The sequence below is a fragment of the Canis lupus genome, chromosome 17 (assembly GCF_048164855.1).
Source record: "Canis lupus baileyi chromosome 17, mCanLup2.hap1, whole genome shotgun sequence".
Lineage (NCBI taxonomy): Eukaryota > Metazoa > Chordata > Mammalia > Carnivora > Canidae > Canis > Canis lupus.
In genome coordinates this window covers 11,370,062-11,390,390 of record NC_132854.1, presented here as the reverse complement: position 1 = coordinate 11,390,390, position 20,329 = coordinate 11,370,062, and the positions used below count along the sequence as shown (strand labels likewise).

The window sequence follows — 20,329 nt, the reverse complement described above, 5'->3', positions numbered from 1 at the left end:
GTTTCTTCTTTATAGTTCTGCTGTTGTAGTTCTGCTTGAGTCATTTCTATTTCTAGTTATTTGGCTAACCAGGGGAATCCATGCTTTTCAAAATTTTGCGCCACATTATCACAAATTCACATGTGTACAAGCTGTGTGAGTGTGTGTTTATATACTGGTGGTAAAATATAGTCTTAGATCTTCAGAATTAAGTATTTTAAATAGTAATAAAAAGATTCCCCAAAACCAGCTCGATCACAGTGCTATAGCTTTTACATTTTGGCCAGGTGTAACTTGTAATAGAGTGGACTTAGTTTTAGGAACTGTAACATAGACTTACTTTATTCTAGTTTTAGGTTACTGGTAGTTTCCTAAAGGTAAGTATAGTTCATTTGAGTCAGCAGACCCAAATATTGCTCAGAGGTTGGCCACGAGATTTCTGAATGGTTCTGGGGTAGAAACTCTTTCCTTTTGGGGTAAGTTTAGCTTATTCCTCATGGGCTCATCTAATAGAGTCCTTAGGTTTTTATTCCCAGAGGTAGCCTAGCAGCTTAATGCATAATTCATATTTATTAAAATCTATGAAATTTACTCTTATTTCCACCAAGTATCTGCATGTTTGTTACTCTCAGAGTAGTTCAGCAGTAAGATCTGGGTCACTACCTTCTTGGCCTGCTTGTTGACTTTGGATTTACTGCATATCCTCCCATGATCTTCAGAGGTTTGTGCATGTTAGATATATTGTACTAAGCTCTTAATTTTTTTTTTATTTTTATTTTTATTTTTTTTATTTTTATTTATTTTATTTATTTATTTTTTTAAGCTCTTATTTTTTGGATAATAGTGGTTTAGGTCGGTAAGAGACCTGATAGGGAAGTCATCCAAGCTTTCATTTCTTAGCAGAGAGCAGGGTCATAGTGGTTTGCTCAAGTCCTAGAGTTAGGGGTGGAATTTAGATCTCCTGCTATCATAGTTCTTTGCTGGGTGGTAAGTTGCTTTTTGAAGTGTTCCCTTCCCCAGACATACACATCACTGTTGTTCTCACTCACCGAAGCTAATTAGAATACCTAAAATGTCTACCCCAGATTGTGTTTTGTCTCTGGAAGATGCAAATTTGTTTTTTGCCAGCAGGAATCAGTTATAGCCTTTATTTGTTAGTGATGAAAGACACATGTTTGGTTTTTGTCTTTTGTAAAAGGATTATGTTGATTTGTTCATGCGACAGACCATTATGTACCTTACAGTATTAGGGAGAATTTGTAAAAATGTAAACTATTTTGTTGTTACATTTTATAAAATGGATAGGAAGCTGGTGTGCTATTTACTTTGTGTAAATATCCCAGTACTGCCTTGCAGCAAAATAAATATAAGAAATTCCCAGGGAGCTTTTGGTTTTCTTTATTCTCAGAATTTGTTTTCTTAGTTTGTGTTCTGCTTCGGCTGAGGCTGTAAACACAAGATCTGATTTTCCCAGGGAAGATGTATTACCTTTATCCTATTAAATCTGATGTAGGAGTAAAGTTGTTAAATTATAATTCTTCTGCTGAAGGCGGTAGAAGACTAAATTTTTGTTTGGGCACATAGAGTGGTTAAACACTCCTGGTAAAGTTTTTTTTTTTTTTTTTCCCTTTTTTCTTTCTCCCCAAGTCATATCTTTGCAGACACATTGGTGTTAATGTGAGGTGCCATTATCTTTTTATTCTCGAAATAAACTCCAGAGTGCTTTGATCTGTGCTTAAATTTTGCGACCATTGCATCCTAGCCCAAGGACGTTTGACCAACTAAAATTCTTGAGACTCTGTTTTTTGATTTTTAAAATTGGGCTAAAAACTCTTGAATTTACTGGGATGTCTGAAGTTGTGAAAGAGTGAGTTTTGGTCTTTAAAAGGGATGGAATACAGAGTGTGTTTCTCAGTCTTAGACCATTATCTTCACTAGTCTTTTACTTGATAGTGTAGGCTTCGTTGTATAAAGTGTATCTTTCTTATCTATTACCTTTGCTTTTGTATTAAGATTACATTTTGTAATTTGGGGCTTGATGCTTTACAAAAATTATATGAATCTTTGAGTTTATTTAAAAATGGTGCTATAAAAACATTTGCTTATTTGTGTTGTCTTCTTAGAAAGTTCTAAGAGGTATTACTGAAAAAAAAAAAAAAGAGGTATTACTGATTGCCTGATTGCCTTATTTTCTGGTCTCTTAAAATGGAAACTCTTTGAAGACCAAGACTCTTGTTTTATGTTGTATAAAGTTCTGTGTGGGATGTATCTATGATTTTGCCATGTCAGTCTGCATAATTAGACCTTTCTTCAAATTTTGACTCATTGGCTTTGTTTTTTAAAGTTTTAATTAATTCCAGTTAACCTACAGTGTTATTAGTTTTAGGTGTACAGTATGGCGCGATTCAACAATCCCATGCATCACCTGGTGCTCATCACTGCTTAATTCTCCTCCCCTTTGGTAACCATCATTTCACTATAATTAAGATTGACCCCATTGACTCTTACTTTACTTTCCTAGAGATCCTTCCGATGCCTTTTGGTTTCTTTTGTGCGCCAAAGGAAATGTCTGTGGTTATGATTTATCTTCCACAGTTACGGCATGTGGCTTAGAACTACATCTGTTTTTTTTTTTTTAAGTTTTTTATTTTTTTTAAAGATTTTATTTTTTATTTATTCATGAGAGACACAGAGCAAGCGAGCGAGGCAGAGACACAGGCAGAGGGAGAAGCAGGCCCCATGCAGGGAGCCCGATGTGGGACTTGATTCTGGGTCTCCAGGATCACAACCCGGGCTGCAGGCGGCACTAAACCGCTGCGCCACCGGGGCTGCCCAGAACTACATCTGTTGATTGGTAAAATATTTTAGGTAGAAGCATACTGGAAGAATTACCCTGAAAAATATATTTTAAAGATTATTATTTATTTATTCATGAGAGACACAGGCAGAGGGAGAAGGAGGCTCCATCCCAGGTGTCTAGGATCACGCCCCCGGGGCTGAAGGAGGAGTTAAACCGCTGAGCCACCCGGGCTGCCCGGAGAAAAATATTTTTAAAGCCCATTCAAGTATCTGTAACTTTCTTTTCTTTCTTTCTTTTTTGTAGTATGTTCCACACTACTCAAGACAGCACTTAATGGTGACCCGTAGTTTCTGTTCAGCAGGATATGATTCTAATGAAAAAGTGAGTATTTAAATACTTTGAATAGCAAAGTTATAATGGTTTCACTTTCTTGTCCCCATGCTGTGTTCACTGGACAGATTAAATTTTATTAATGCTATATAATTACTGATCTAACATCATAGGTTTTTTCATTGTGGGCCACAACCTGAGTCATAATTTTAGTATCTGTACCAAAAAGTTGAATACATTTTAGTATGTTTTCCTTGTTTTTAGCAGAATAACATAATATTGGGCATTTGAGAGATTTTGACTATTGATTTTTTTTTTCACTTAATATTTGTGGGATTTTTTTTTTCTTCTCAAAGATTTTATTACTAATTTGAGAGAGAGATAGTGAGAGAGAGAGAGAGAGAGAGAAAGAGAGAGCATTAGCACACTTAACCGACTGAGCCATGCAGGCACCCCTATAGAATTAATTTTGAAAACTTATTTTATTTATTTATTTATTTATTTATTTATTCATTCATTCATTCATTCATTCATTCATTTATTTATTTATAAAAAGATTTTATTTATTTATTCATGAGAGAAACAAAGAGAGAGAGAGACACAGGCAGAGGGAGAAGCAGGCTCCATGCAGGGAGCCCGATGTGGGACTCTATCCGGTGACTCCAGGATCATGCCCTGAGCCAAAGGCAGATGCTTAACTGCTGAGCCACGCAGGTATTCCGAAAGCAATTTTATATATTGTAAATTTTGGGATAAGAGAATTCCAGTGAAAATCCTGATATAATAGCATAATGGTTGGGGCTTGTAATAGGAGAAAGAGCAGACCTAGAAGTGGCAATTGTGGAGATAATATGTAATTTGTGTCAATGAAGGCCTCTAATAGGGCAGGAGGGAGTTTTGGTTAAGAGATGGTTCAATTTGAATGTCATGAAGTTAAACTGGTGAATGATTATTTGAGAATGAAGTAGCTGATGATCTAATAAATCATCTCTTGAAGTATATAAAACTCCTCAAAACAACAACAAAAAATAAAACTCCTCAAAGGAATCTGGAGGCTTGGAGAAAGGATCTATACCATTGTAGTTGAATATTAATAAAATGTGGACACAATTGCAGAACATAGATCATTTTAAATTTTCTAATAGCCACATTTAAAAAAAACAGAAGAGGGGGATCCCTGGGTGGCTCAGCGGTTTAGCGCCTGCCTTCAGCCCAGGGTGTGATCCTGGAGTCCCAGGATTGAGTCCCACATTGGGCTCCCTGCATGGAGCCTGCTTCTCCCTCTGCCTGTGTCTCTGCCTCTCTCTCTCTCATGAGTAAATAAATAAAACCTTAAAAACAGAAGAAATTAATTTTAGTAGTGTATTTTAACTATTATTTAAAGTGTTGTTTCAATATATAGTCAATGTAAAAAGTATCAGGGCACCTGGATGGTTTAGTTGTTTAAGCATCTGCCTTCGACTTAGCTCATGAGCTTAGGGTTCTTTTTTTTCTTTTTTTTTTTTTTTTAGTATTTTATTTATTCATGAGAGACACAGAGAGAGGGAGAGGCAGAGACACAGGCGGAGGGAGAAGCAGGCTCCATGCAGGGAGCCCGATGTGGGACTCGATCCCGGGTCTCCAGGATCACACTCCGGGCTGAAGGCGGCACTAAACCACTGGGCCACCACCAGGGCTGCCCAATCTTAGGGTTCTGGGGTTGAGCCCTGCTTCGGGCTCCCTGCTTGGTGGGGAGCCTGCTTTTTCCTCTACCTTTGGGCCTCCCCCCCCCCCCCCCCAACTCATGCTCTCTTTCTCTCAAATAAATAAAATCTTAAAAGAAGTATCAGTGAGATACTTTTCTTCTTCTTTTTGTTTTTTTGTACCAAACTTTCTAAATCCAATGTATAATTTACAATTCTGGCATCCTGATTTGATTAGCCACATTTAAAGAGCTCAGTAACCTTATGTGGCTAGTGGTTATTTTATTGCACAGCAGTAGTCCAGATGAATTAGCTATAATACACTTCTGTTATGAAATCCATGATTTTAAAAAAGATTTATTTATTAGAGTGTGGGGGGAGGGGTAGAGGGTAAGAATCTCAAGCAAACTCTCTGCTGGGCATGGAGCTCTACATGGAGCTTATCCCAAGAATCATAAAATCACCATCTGAGCTGAAACCAAGAGTCAGATGCTTAACCAACTGAGTCACCCAGGTGCCCTGAAATCCTGGTTTATTTTATTTTATTATCATTATTTTTAAAGATTTTATTTATTCATGAGAGACACACACACACACAGAGAGAGAGAGAGAGAGAGAGAGAGAGACACGGCAGAGGGAGAAGCAGGCTCCATGCAGGGAGCTGGATGTGGGACTCAATCCAGGGTCTCCAGGATCACACCCTGGGCTGAAGGTGGTGCTAAACTGCTCAGCCACCCAGGCTGCCCAAATCCATAGTTTAATATGAAACTTCAGCATAGACAGTATACCTTGAGGTACATGTAAGTCTGTGTGTTTCTTTTTTTTTTTTTTTTTTTTAAAGATTTCATTTATTTATTCATGAGAGACACAGAGAGAGAGAAGCAGAGACACAGGCAGAGGGAGAAGCAGGCTCCATGCAGGGAGCCCGACGTGGGACTCGATCCCAGGTCTCCAGGATCAGGCCCCGGACCAAAGGCAGGCACCAAACCACTGAGCCACCCAGGGATCCCCAGTCTGTGTGTTTCTATACACATGTGTTGAGTTCAGTCTAGAGGTAGTGAGCTGTGCTAACTAGAAACATTCTAGGGCATGGTTAGCTAGTATTTGTACTAGAGGTCACATTCCAGAGTGGGGGCAGTATAGAATACTACAAAGAGTTCAGCTGTCTTTCTCCCTGTTAACTCTGGGAGCCTTTCTCATTAGCATAATAGGTGTTAGAAATGGGTTGTCATTGATGAAGTTAGTGGTATGCAAGATAGGTGTTCTGGCTATTACTTCATATCAATTCTTAGCCACTGAATTAGAAGAATGTAACAGTCTGGTTGGCCTTCCATTCTTTACCTTTAAGGATAGAACCTAAGCTTGATCCCTAAATGAAGTCCTGTGTGCAGCTGCTTGTCTGGGGGTTCACCAAGCTTGAGTCCGACAGTATGGTTAACTAAATCAGAATATCAATGTATTTGCCTCAGGTGAACCTTTCATGCAGGCTATTGGAGCATTACAGAATGAAGGAAGTTGAGACTTCACTGAGCTTATCCAGCAGATTTTAAGATCCTTTCTATGTCTGTTTATAAATGTGTGTATGTGTGGCAGAGTTGGGTCTGAAATTTGTTTTTGCCATAACCTCATAGTGAGCTTAAAGTAATAGCTGATTCACCCCTCACATTGGTGGCCATTGCTAATTACTAAAAAATAAATGTGTATAACTATTTTGGTTTAGGAGATACCCCCTATCCCCCCAATCCACAAAGGTACATGTTTTATTGTAAATGTCTAAAATCAGATCTGCCTACTGTCCCTGCTGATGTGAGATTTCGGGGTCTGGGAGCGAATGGTCAATAAAGGATTATTGAGATGTCTTCACTGCAAAAAAGATGGTTTTATTAAAGAACGGGGACAGGACCTGTGGGCAGAAAAAGCTGTAGTGGGGTTGTGAGGAGGGACTGATCATATACTTTCAAGTTGAGAGAGGGTCAGGGATAGCGCAAGTGCCTAAGGAATTTAGAAGCGAGGTTTTCTGGACCTTGAAGGGTCATTTATTACTGTCTAGTGTAACCTTAGTCACAAGACCCTTCAGATGGATATCAGTGGGCGCTAAGTTTGGAGGATGATTGCTAACCTGTATCTTGGTGTGGGGGTAGTGATAAAGGAGGTTTCCAAAGAAGACTTACGGGATCCTGGGGGTGGGATTTATGTTGAGCTGAGGTTGCCTTTTGCCTCTAGCAAAGTATTAATATTAACGTAAAGGCTGTTGAGTCCTGGAGAAAGGTCACTCTGTACAGAGTACTTGTCAGTGGGACATAAGTTGTAAGGAAGTTTAATTTTTTCGATACTTTTGCCTTTGTTCCCCACATCATTTGCTTGAGGTTATTGTAGAGAAACTGTATCATGTGCTCAGTTATGAAAAAGTCTATGATACTTTTTGGCACCTAATGGTGGTTATAGGTGTTGGGCTTTGGGCCAAATTGAGGGCTTGCCCTTCACTTGAAGGCAGCATGTTTTTTTAAAAATATTTTATTTATTTATTTATTTATATTTTATTTTATTTTATTTTATTTTATTTTATTTTTTAATTTATGATAGTCACACAGAGAGAGAGAGAGAGCGGCAGTGACACAGGCAGAGGGAGAAGCAGGCTCCATGCACCGGGAGCCCGACCTGGGATTTGATCCCGGGTCTCCAGGATCCCACCCTGGGCCAAAGGCAGGCGCTAAACCGCTGCACCACCCAGGGATCCTTTATTTTTTATTTTTAAAGATTTTATGTATTTATTCATGAGAGAGAGAGGCAGAGACACAGGCAGAGAGAGAAGTAGATTCCATGCAGGGAGCCCCATGTGGGATTCGATCCCAGAGACTCTAGGATCATGCCCTGGGCTGAAGGCAGACGCTTAGCTTAACTGCTGAGTCACCCATGCGTCCCAAAGATTTTATTTACTTGTTCATGAGAGACAGAGGGAGAAGCAGGCTCCCTGAGAAGCAGGACCCTGAGATTACTACTGAGTCAGCCAGGCACAGAGGGCAGCATTTAATTGAGCCTTTCAACTTCTAGGAATTCTTTCTTATAGCCATTCATTAAATACTGTACTTTTTGTTGTTGTTTATTGTTCCTGTCTTAAGTACAGGTAATGTGATCTTTGAGAAAATGTATTTGTTAAATAAATTGATTTAAAAAAATTGATTCTCATCTGAACTTGCCTTTGACTCCTTTCTTACTCCACATTTTACCAGTGACTCACATTAGGTTGAAGTCAGGTAAAATTTAATCATTACTAAAAATACTGTTTTTCGACTTGTTTTATAAAGCATGTCACCTTGTCTCAGGAATGTTCACAAGAATAGGGAAGGTTTAAAAGTAACCTGCTTAGAAAAAGACTAGGAGGTTTTAGTAGGCCTTAAGTAAGTGTGAGCCAGTATAGTACTATGGCATGCCTGGCATGGCAAATTTGATCTTATTTATTTATTTATAATTATTAATGCAGTGTTTAAAGCTTGCACCATTATATTTTTATCATGTCACATCATGGTGTGTTTTGACATGAATAGGTCTGTGAACTCTGGCTTTCCCCCTTTAACTTTGTAAGTGACTTAGGCAAGTGATTTGGCCTCATTAAGCTTCAGTTTTCTCATTTGTAAATTGAGGATGTTCTCAACTGAACTCCTAGGACTATTGTGAGGATGAAATGGAAGAGTACACAGAAGGGATTTGTCCTGGTATCTGGCATAGAGAAAGTATGTGTCCTAAATATTAGCTACTTAATATTAGTCTTTTTAGGGGTGCCTGGGAGGCTCAGTGGTTGAGTGTTTGCCTTTGGCTTAGGGCATGATCCTGGAGTTCTGGAATCGAGTCCTGCATCAGGCTCCCCACAGGGAACCTGCTGCTTCCTCTGCCTATGTCTCTACTCTCTCTCTCTGTGTCTCTCCTGAATAAATAAATAAAATCTTAAAAAAAAAAGGTTAGTCTTTTTTTTTTTTTTTTTAAGATTTTATTTATTTATCCAGGAGAGACACACAGAGAAAGAGAGAGAGAGAGGCAGAGACATAGGCAGAGGGAGAAGCGGGCTCCATGCAGGGAGCCCGATGAGGGACTTGATCCCAGGTCTCCAGGATCACACCACTTGTGCTGCCCAAAGAATTAGTCTTTAAAAAAATTTTTTAAGTAGCTCCATGCCCAGTATAGGGCCCAGTGTGGGGCTTGAACTGACAACAGATCAAGATCTGAGCTGAGGGCAGCCGGGGTGGTTCAGCCGTTTAGCGCAGCCTTCAGCCCAGGGCGTGGTCCTGGAGACCCAGGATCGAGTCCCATATCGGGCTCCCTGCATGGAGTCTGCTTCTCCCTCTGCCTGTGTCTCTGCCCCACCCCCTCCTCGAGTAAATAAAATCTTAAAAAAAAAAAAAAAAAAAGACATGATCTGAGATCAAGAGTTGGACACTTAATCGACTGAGCCATCCAGGCACCCCTGCTTCATATTAGTCTTTACAACTTGGTTTTATACATTTGAAACAGGCTTAAAATCCACAGATAGTAAGTGTAAGTGGGGTATAAACTCAAGCCTAGGCTTCTCCTGAGGCAGTGGATTTACCCACTGTGCTGGACCCCTTCTCAGAAGTGTTGGTAAGTGACTACTACCCTTTGGTGTTCTATGATTGTTCCTTCAAGTACCCAAGGGAATGGGCCAGCCTAGCCCTTCTCTCAGGCTCTGAACAGAGTAAAATGTCCTTGGTGGTTTTAGACACCAGCTGTGAAGATCTAAATATGTGGAAGGGAAAGAAGGAAGGAGAATAGAGAATGGAATAAAAGGAGAGAATTAAAAAATTACCTCCATGAAATCTCCAGTGTGTTTCTTACCCTGGGTGACATCATTAGCACACTTATAGAACAACTGCTGCAAAAGTTCCTTCTTTATCTTGCATGGTACCTGAGAGCCTCCTGATTTAAGGGTGGTTTTGTTTGTTTCCCTTAGAATATCTTTAGAGTGTCTTATATGTTGTGGCTTTCCACATATAAGATAAAGTCCAGTTCCTTAATGGCATATAAATCCTTTCATAATCTGGCCCCTTTTACCCTTGTTTTGTTTGCTACAACTCCCCTGCACGTATTTTGTGCTTCAGCTATATTAGAAATTACTTGTTGGGGCGCTGGGTGGCTCAGTTGATTAAGCAACCGCCTCTTGATTTCAGCTCAGGTCATAATCTCAGGGTTGTGATATCGAGCCTCATGTCAGGCTCCGCATCAGGGGAGTCTGCCTGGGATTCTTTCTTTCCCTTTCCGACCCTGCCTCCCTCAAATTAATTTGTGAAAAAAATTACTTGTTTTTCAGTGTCATCTTCTGCTTTCAGTGTCCCAGCCTTTGTAGAGAACTCTGTGCCATCCTTCTCTGCAAAGGCTATATGTAGCCTTCTGGATGTAGTCATATTGTAGCAATTACCACACTTTGTTGTGATTGTGCCATATTTGTACATTGACATTGTCAAATGCTCTTGATGTTTCCCTGTAATTTTTGATGCAGAGGGGAATTTTAAAGTTGGTATAAATTTATTTGTATGTATATTCTTTTATATGTAGAGCTTATCTGAAAGAATATATAGGAAATGGGTAATAGCAGTTGCCTTTGGGGCAAAGACCTAGGTGTCTCCAAAGTATATCACCTTTTGTACCTTTTTTTTTTTTTTTTTTAAAGATTTTATTTATTCATTTGACAGCACAAGCAAGGGGAACAGCAGAGGGAGAGGGAGAAGCAGGCTCTCTGCTGAGCAGGGAGCCCAATGCAGGGCTCGATCCCAGGACCCTAGGATCATGACCCGAGCCGAAGGCAGATGCTTCACCGACTGAGCCACCCAGGCTCCCCTCCCTTTTGTACCTTTTATTTATTTTATTTTTATTTTTTTTTCCTTTTGTAACTTTTAAACCTTGAACCACATACATGTGTTTATTTAAAAGAATATCTTATGTATGGAAAGTTGATATCATCAGCTTTATTTAGCTTGTGCACTAATTGGTATTGATAGTCCTGTATTAGTTAGGGTTCTTCAGAGAAAAAGAACCAGTAGGAGATATAAAGAGATCTACTGGCTCACAATTATGGAGGCCTCATTTCATGCTCTGCCCCCTGCAAGCTAGAGACACAGGAAAGCTGGTGGTGTAATTCTAGTCTAGGTCCAAAGCCCTGAGGACATGGAAGCCAGTGGTGCCCCCAGGTAAGTGACGACCCATGTCCCAACTCAATCAGGAGAGCAGAACAAACACTCCCTTCCTCTATTTTTTATCTTTGGGTCTGTTAATGGATGGGATAATGCTCACCCACATTGGGGAGGGCAGTGCACGGGGCTGAGTCCCCGATGCACATATTAGACTCATCTGGAAACACCCTCACAGACACACTCAGAAATAATGTTTCATCTGGGCACCCTGTGGCCCAGTCAAGTTGCACATAAGGTTTACCATTATAAGCTCTGCACAGAGAAGGTGTGTTAGGTCAGATATTGGTTTTGATATAGATATTTTCCTGTTAGGTTCACTCACACACCTAGATTTGTTAGAGCTGGTGTGGTGTGTGGCCCAAAGGAGTGAATAATAATAGCTGACACCTCTTCAGAATATATTGTGTGCGAGGTACTATTCTAAACACTTTTGAGTGTTAATTCGTGTCCTTGCAGCCTCTTGTGGCAAGTGCTGTTATTACTCTCATTTTACATACCAGGAAATGAGGGTCATGAAGGGTAGCTTGCCCTGTTGTGATGAGCACTGGGTGTCAGATTAAGGGATGAATCACTAAATTCTCCTGAAACCAGTACTACACTATATGTTAACTAACTTGAATTTAAATAAAAACTTGGAAGGAGAAAAAAAAAAGGCGACCTCCTTATACAAGAAACATGGTAGTGTTGAGATCCCAGACTGGGCACTTTGATTCCAGACTGACCCTTAATCATATTCTTCCACTCAGATAAAAATTAGGATGGAGTTCTTTATCCCTAAGATGTTATAATTTGTTATATTTGCTGTAACAGTTGCTGAATGTGTAACTTCATTGTTCTGTTTTTATCAGATGTCATCTGCTTAATAGCTATAAAAATGCACATTTAAAAATGCAGTTCAAAGAAATATAAATACTGAAAAAAAAAAAAAAACCCAAAAGTATAAATACTTTTTTCTTCAGATATTTTTACTGTTCAGCAGGGATTTACCATGACCATTTGGGTATAGAATGGCAGATGATTTTGCAGTCTCAGGCTTGAGGTGAGATTAGGATATTTTAAGGCTCAAGGCTCTGAATGACTCAGGTTTCTATCAGATTGGAGTTTACCCATTTTTAAGCCAGAGGTTTGTCTCAATTTGGTGGAATAAGCCATATGTGACATAAAGGTTAAACCAAGACTTTGAAAGCCTTTTCTAATTCTGAGATTGTGACTCCATGTTGGGTTAAAATATTGCTTTCAGTTACAGAAGAATACTTTTAAGGTCATATATAGCTTTAACTTTCTTTAACTTTTCTTTAACTTTCTTTTAGAAATATAACTAAAACTAAAAAAAAAAAATATAACTAAAACTATTTCTATAGTTCTATATAACTTCTAACAGTTCACTTACCCAGAAATAATTGTGTACTAAAATGTCCAGATTACTTATAATGTGTGTTTCTTTAAAAGGATTTAGCCTGTATAATTTTAGAGTAGAGAACCTTATGAAATAGTTTCTCCTTAGAATGCTATCAATTTATATGTGGGAGGGAAGACCTACAGAGATTGATTTGCTTCAACTCAGATAGGTATAGTTAGTGGGAAAGCTGGGCTTGGAATTGAGGTTTCTAGCTCCCCACAGAATGGAACTACTCTATTATGAGGCCTCAGCTGCTTCAAAATGTGGTTATTCAAACTTAACAGTGTATTCAAATAGCATAACCTGCGTGGTCTGGGAATCTTTAGATATAAGCATATTTAATTTTTATTCTGAGTTACTGAAAGTATCATTTAATGCCCAACAGAGATGGCATAAAAATTGTATCAGACTTTCCTTCGATAATCAACTCATGACATTTAGAATTTCCCTGAATTTAGAATATAAATTATTGAGTAAGTGGCCAAGGAATTCTGTCTAAAGTATTTTAGCATTCGGAAATATCATTTGAAGTTTATCTTTGGGGAAGGGAATTTATAAATCAAATTTATAAATTTAGTCCACTTATGATTTACTAAACTTAATTAGTTGATGCTTTAACAGAGTAATTATAGGGATCCTACCAGATGAATTTAGTAGCAACCTGGTTGTGGATGAACATATGTATGATGTTTAATACTACTGTAAGAAGAAATGTTTTTTTAAGGATCATGTCCAGTGTTGTGGGAAAACTTGTTTTCTGGTTCCAAAGTGAGAGTAACAATTTCTTATATGTGTTTTTTTCTCTCTTTAGACTTTTGATAAAATTCTTATTGCTAATAGAGGAGAAATTGCATGTAGGGTAAGTAGATTTTAATCTTCCATTTTACTTTGTGAAGTTTATTATTAGGAAATCCCTTTAAATCCGAATCTCTGTTAATAGATAACATTTATATATTTTAAAATAGGTTATTAAAACTTGTAAGAAGATGGGCATTAAGACGGTCGCCATCCACAGTGATGTTGATGCTAGTTCTGTAAGTATATTTTTGCTTTATTTGGATCAGGACTTATTTGGAGTAAAAAAAAAAAAGGAAAAATGTGGGTGTCCCCTCCCCCACCCAATTGTGTGGGTGTGCACAATTACAAAAAAATCTAATCATTCACTTGTATATTAAGCAAAATGCAAGTATCATAATGTCTTTATATGTGTCTTTTTTCTTCCCCCTGAGTTTTTAAAAACCTAGAGTTTAAAAATTGCTGGACTGATTGCTGACCACCAAGTAGATTTGATCACAGCTGGAGGAAGTTTGATTCAAAGATCGATGAAATGCTTATATACTCTGCTGCCTTATGAGAGCACATTTTCCCACAGATGAATTCTAATATTACTAAGGGAATGCTATAATTGTTTAAACTTCCTAAATGCTTTGTCGTGTTCAGTGGATAGTTTGATAAATGAAAGATAGGCAAATAATAACTGGACATGAACACAAGGAATAGTATAAAGCAATGAGTGATACATAGTTTTATTGGGGATTTTTACCACAGCAGACATTTTTAGCAGTAATAAACTATGAAAGAATAGAGAAAAATCCCATGAGAAAAGAATGTAAATTATTGGAACTTTAGAGGAGGAAATTAGTAGCTGTACTTTTTTTTTTTTTTTTTTTTAGTAGCTGTACTTTAATGTAAGTTACTGTTTTTCATTCTTGCTTTTGGTAACAACCTATTGGTAATGGCAACTTTTATTGTATAGTAATATACAGAAGATTTCCAATATTTGTGATTACTTGTTTTATCTAGAACTGTTGTTCATTTAGCTTTATTGTGACTTTCTTTTTTTTAAAAAAAAAGAACTGTTGCAAGCTACTCTAATTTCCTGAAAATAAAGGTTAAGTATTTATCTTGTTTATTTGACAGATATATTTAAAATCATTATCTTTTACTTAAAAGCAATTAAATCAAGCAATTAAACAAATTTATTTTGTGTCTGTAGTTTTTTCTTTTTTTTTTTTTAATATTTGTTTCTGGCCTTTTTACTAATAATTTGTTTTAACTGACAGCTTCAATAGTAGTTTATATTCCTTACAAGATACTCATGAAGGGCAGCCCCGGTGGCTCAGCGGTTTAGCGCCGCCTTCAGCCCAGGGTGTGATCCTGGAGACCCTGGATCAAGTCCCACATCAGGCTCCCTGCATGGAGCCTGCTTCTCCCTCTGCCTGTGTCTCTGCCTCTCTCGCTCTCTCTCTCTGTGTCTCTCCTGAATAAATAAATAAAATCTTAAAAAAAAAAAAAAAGATACTCATGAAATAATGAGAAAACTATTTAATCTCTTTCTTGTTTGGTAAACTAAGGCATTTATCAACACCAAACTCCTTTACAGAAAAGTTTGTGTTGCATCAGACTAATAATAGATTTAAAATTCTTTCTTTGGATGCCTGGCTGGCTCAGTCAGTGGAGTGTGTAACACTTGATTTTGGGGCTGTGAGTTTGAGTCCCACGTTGGGTGGAAAGATTACTTAAAAAAAGAAAAAATCTTAAGCCCCTCTTTATTTTTATTTTTATTTTTTTAAGCCCCTCTTTTTGTCGTATTGTGTTTTCATTGTGTTAGCTCACAAAGTGTTTTCATTCATGGGTAAATTGAGAGAGAAAAAGATTTGAATTGTGGACAATCGCTGTTTTTAGATCAAGTCTGATAATAACCTTTCACTTATTTTTCTTATATCAAAATAGTTAATTCTCTATTCTGTGTTCTCATGAAGATGACTGTTGGTGTGGATAGTCCAGAATTATTTATATTTTGTTTTTTTTAACATTTATATTTCAGGGTTGGTATTCTAACTCCCAATAGCATGACTGTCTCTTCCCATTCTTAAGTTTGAAGCTTTGTATTCTTGTTAGGTAGAAGCTAGACATGGCCAGTGGATGGAGCGCTCTGAGGCAGAGTCCCAGATTCTTCAAGAGGAATGATAGAGACAGGAGCTGCTGGAAGCAAGGATGGGGATAAATGAGCTACACATTAAAAGTCCAAGAGTGGGATGTCTGGGTGGCTCAGTGATTGAGTATCTGCCTTTGGCTCCGGGTGTGATCCTGGGGCCCTGGAGTTGAGTTGCAAATCGGGCTCCTTGCAGGGGGTCTGCTTCTCCCTCTGCCTATATCTCTGCCTCTCTCGATGTTTCTCATAAATAAATAAATAAAATCTTAAAAAAAAAAAGGTCCAGGAGCGCAACATCCTGACCTTGTGGCTTCCCCAAGACCTTGGGACTGACAGACCAAAGAGCCTCAGGTGGAGAACATGTGTTCTCCTCCTCCACTTCTGCTCCACGGTAACCCCATTATAACCTCATTATAATATATTTGCATTGTGGGTAGAGTGGCCCCTCCTCCCCAATGGAGAAAGGCTGCCTTGTTATATCAGGTACAAACCTTGTAGGGTCAAAAACTCCCTTCTCCCAACCGCCCCCCACCCATTAGAGGCCATCCCACTGTCCATCACAGCTCCTCCTAGCCCAGAGAGACCCAGTAATATCCAACCCAAAACAACCTAGAGGCCACTGGACCTCTGGGAGCCTGCCTGCTTTCCCACCTTGAGAGTGTACTTGCTGTTTAATAAACCAATTTGTGCTTTCTACTTTCTGTCTCTGTTTGAATGCAGATTCTCAGATGCAGGTGTTCACATAAATCTTTCTTGTGGGGAATCCAAGTACCGATGCATTCTCAGATGCAGGTGCTCACATAAATCTTTCTCTTGGGGGAATCCAAGTACCTCTATTCACAGAACACAGACTCTCACCCATAACATTCAGATCTATAGGTGGACTGTTACTTTCCAGGCTTGGAAAAAGCTAGTTTTAAAGAGTTGGTCTAAGTTTTTTTTTTTTTTTTTTAATTATTTTATTTTTATTTTTATTTTTATTTATTTATTTTGGTCTAAGTTTTAAGATGGTCATTCACATCTTTCTAAAGCAGGGATGGTTTAGTTTTATATTTTAAAGACTTCTAGTTACTTTTTTGGCGGCAATGGAAAAGAGTCTACAAGATACTAGAGTACGTAATTTAGATTAAGGTTTCCCAGGTCCCACAATTGAAGCAATGCATGCTCAGAACTTCCTCTAAGTATGACCTGCTTTAGGTCCTTTACTAGAAAGGTACAGTTTTGGATGATAATGATAGTTGGAATACCCAAAGTTTAATTTAGGCCTCAGCAGTAGAGCCAAATCTGTTATTTGCTGTCTGTGTCAGCCTCGAGAAAGGGTGAATTCCTCTAACAGTTTATTTTGCTTCCTTAATATGTGATCAGAAAGATTACTATCATATTTATTATTTATTTATTTACTATCATATTTAATCAGCTTTACAATATGAATAATATGAACCAGATGTGCTATTCAGATGTCTTGTTAATGTCGTAGTGTTTATTTTCAGGAGGCAAGCATCTATAATGTAACTTGTAGGGAAATCTTTTGTGCTTCATAGGTTAATTTCATAAATGGAAATGTAAATACTGCAGTAGGAAATTACTGTAACAGTTGATTGTTTTTAAATGGCAAGTTAACAATTTTCACAACTAATTTTTTTAACAGTTAAGCAGGGGAAAAAGGCTAACAGTTACTTCAACTATTAAGTGATAAGTCACACAAAGCTAACTACCTTGCAGACGATTAATGTGTAATGGAAAAAAATTGGCTTTTGAAGATAATTATGCTGTTTTTTCACTGGTACCCTTTCGGCCCTGTCCTGTTCTTCAGTATTATCTTCAGCATTCTTTTTTTGCTCTTCTGTGTTAATCTTGGGATAATCTTATCAAATAATTAGACACATCCACTCACGAGTTTTTAGCTATTGTGAACAAGACTTCTTTAAACAATCTAGTACAAGTCTTTGTGTAAACATATACTTTCATTTCTCTTGGATAATACCTGGGAGTGGAATTGCTAGGTCATAGGGTAGATGAGAGGCAAAGCAGCCTTTTCCTGTTTGGATAGTAAATCTGTTTGTCTAGAGAGTAAATATATTTTAGACTTTGCAGGTCTCCTTTGTATGATCTCCTTTGTATGTTCTTTCTTTCTTTTTTTTTTTTTTTAATGACCTTCCCCCTTTTTTGAAAAAAAGTATTTTATTTATTTGAGAGAGAGATAGCAAGAGGGACAAGTGGAGTACAGGAGCCCAGGGAGAAGGAGAAGCAGACTCCCTGCAGAGTTGGGAGTCCTTTGCAGGGCTCCATCCCATGACCCTGACCCTGGAATCATGACCTGAGCAGAAGGCAGATTCTTAACTCACTGAGCCACCAAGGTGCCCCTTTTATGACCATTTAGAAATGTAAAAACCATTCTTAGCTGAGGGCTATAAAAAACCTGTCCTTAGATTGGATTTGGCCTGTAGGTGGGTGGTATTTTGCTGATTCCTGGCACAAATAGATGCATGTTTAACTATAAGAAGCTACCAAACAGTTGCCCTTCATGGTCATGCCGTATTATGTTCACACCAATAACGTGTTAAGTGTTCATTTTGCTCCATGTCCTTGCTATACTTGGTCTTATCAGTCCTTTTGATTTTTGCTATTCTATTGGTCATTATGTGTTACCTCATTGTAGTTTAAATTCTCTGATGAATATTGATGTTGAGTACCTTTTCATATTAATGGACATTTATATTCCTGTGTTTGTTCAAATATTTAATTAGGAGAGCAATACAGTGATACTTGTGTACCCTTTGCCTGGATTCATCAGTTAACATTTTGATACATTTCCTAATATCTCTCTCTCTCTCTCTCTCTCTCTCTCTATATATATATATATATATATATATATATATATATATGAGTATAAATAACTATTACGTTTCTTCTTTTTTCTTTGCTTTTAATTTTGCTAAAGAATTTGAAAGTAAGATATAGACATTGTGGCATTTCACCCCTAAATACTTCAGTATTTATTTCCAGGAAAAGGATATTTTCTTACATATACCTTATCAAAGCTAGGAAAATTACCAGTTCTTCTATAGAATATTCTAATATGCAAACTATATTCACATTTCCCCACTTGTCTCCAAATGTCTTTTTTACTTTATTATTATTTTTTTAAATGTAAGCTCTACACCCAACATGGGGCTTGAACTCATGACCCCAAGATGAAGGTGCTCTAACAACTAGGCCAGCTGTGTGCCCCTCCAAATGTCTTCAATATTTTTCTTTGATTCATAGTTCACTTAAGGTTCACGAATTATATTTGGTTAATTATGCCTCTTTAGTATCTTAATCTGAAATAGTTTTCCTATCTTTCCTCCTTTCTTTGATTTTCATGGTACTGATATTTTGAGGAATCCAGGCTAATTGGCTTATAGATATTCTGGATTTGTTGGATTCTTTCCTCATGAGTAGATTTGGTTTAAATATATTTTTATAAAGGTTTTATTTATTTATTTGAGAGAGAGAGATACTGAAAGAGAGCATGAACAGGGGTTACAGGATAGGAGGGTGAGGAGAGGGGGAGGCAAGGTGCCTGACCTGGGGCTTGATCCCAGGACCCTGGGATCATGACCCGAGCTGAAGGCAGACACTTTACCGACTAAGCCACCCAGGTGCCTCCAGTTTAAATATTTTCTTTTTTGACAACAATACTCCGTAGGTTTTCTTATTATTCTTGTATCATATCAAGAGTTTCATAATGTTGGGTGTTTCTGATTGCACTAAATTTGGTCGCTTGGTTGAGGTAGCTGTTACCAGTTTTCTCCATTATAATGGTACCTTTTTTCTTCTTTTTTTAAGATTATTTATTTATTAGAGAGAGAGAGAGAGAGAGAGAGGCAGAGACACAGGCAGAGGGAGAAACAGGTTCCATGCAGGGAGCCTGACGCGGGACTTGATCCTGGGACTCCAGGATCACATCCTGGGCCAAAGGCAGGTGCTGAACCGCTGAGCCACCCAGGGGACCCCCCCCTCTTTTTTAAAAATCTTTTTTCTTCTTCTTCTTCTTCTTTTTTTTTAAAGATTTATTTATTTATTTATGAGAGAGAGAGAGAGAGAGAGAGAGGCAGAGACACAGGCAGAGGGAGAAGCAGGCTCCATGCAGGGAGCCCGACTTGGGACTTGATCCCAGGATTCCAGGATCACGCCCTGGGCCAAAGGCAGGTGCCAAACCGCTGAGCCACCCAGGGATCCCCTTTTTTCTTCTTTTGATACTAATTTTTGGAGGGTGAATCTTTGAATCCGTGGGGATATTTGTCCCCCATCAACCTCTCATCTAATATTTTTGCATCCACTGATAAACATGATCTGACAATAATTACTTTGGTTACATTTGTCTTGTGCTGTTGTTGGGAAAACTGTCAAGTCTACTCCATTTTGAATCTGTTTTTTTGTATTTTCTTTTTTTATGTATTTGAGGCCTCCTTTCATGTCTTATTTTTAATGACTTATTTTGAAGCTTCTATCGTACTGCTATGTTATTCCAAGTTTCTAGGTGTCTGTTTCTGACTTTTCTTTACAATGGATGATCTTTTCATGTGTGTGGTTTTGTCTGTGACCTCCTATTTGAAATCTCTGTGTTGAATCCCAGTGTGGTGTGGGTTGCAGATATGGCCTGGCTGGGTATATGCTATATTTGTTTCTACCAGGCTCTCCACGGTATCCTTGATCAGGGACTAAGTTTTATATTAACTTATTGGCACAAAGGTTGCTCAACAGTTTTTACTTTGAACCACAGCAAGTAATTTAAGATATTTCTCTTCCACGTACTTAGTAGATTGATATTTTCCCCCCTTCTCACTTAGGTTGTAGTCTTTGAGAAACCTGGCCTTATTAGGGAGTTTTCCTTTTGATCTTCAGTTCCTTTCTCTTAGAATTAAAACTCAGTTCTTTAGTTTCTTTTTTTTTTCTTACTAGATTATCATTTTTATTTATTTATTTATTTTTAAATTTTTATTTATTTATGATAGTCAC

The 20,329-nt window shown here is 38.0% G+C and overlaps 1 protein-coding gene across 7 annotated transcripts in view; it reads left to right on the top strand.

Moving 5' to 3' along the window:
* PCCA (propionyl-CoA carboxylase subunit alpha) overlaps window positions 1-20,329 on the top strand; it is a 462,660-nt gene that overhangs the window by 66,494 nt on the left and 375,837 nt on the right. For all 7 annotated transcript variants that reach the window (XM_072782480.1, XM_072782479.1, XM_072782481.1 and 4 more), the window contains 3 exons: window positions 3,083-3,160; window positions 13,202-13,249; window positions 13,356-13,424. In XM_072782480.1, coding sequence (XP_072638581.1) covers window positions 3,113-3,160; window positions 13,202-13,249; window positions 13,356-13,424 — 165 coding nt within the window. In that variant the 5' untranslated portion in view covers window positions 3,083-3,112. The remainder of the gene's footprint in view (window positions 1-3,082; window positions 3,161-13,201; window positions 13,250-13,355; window positions 13,425-20,329) is intronic.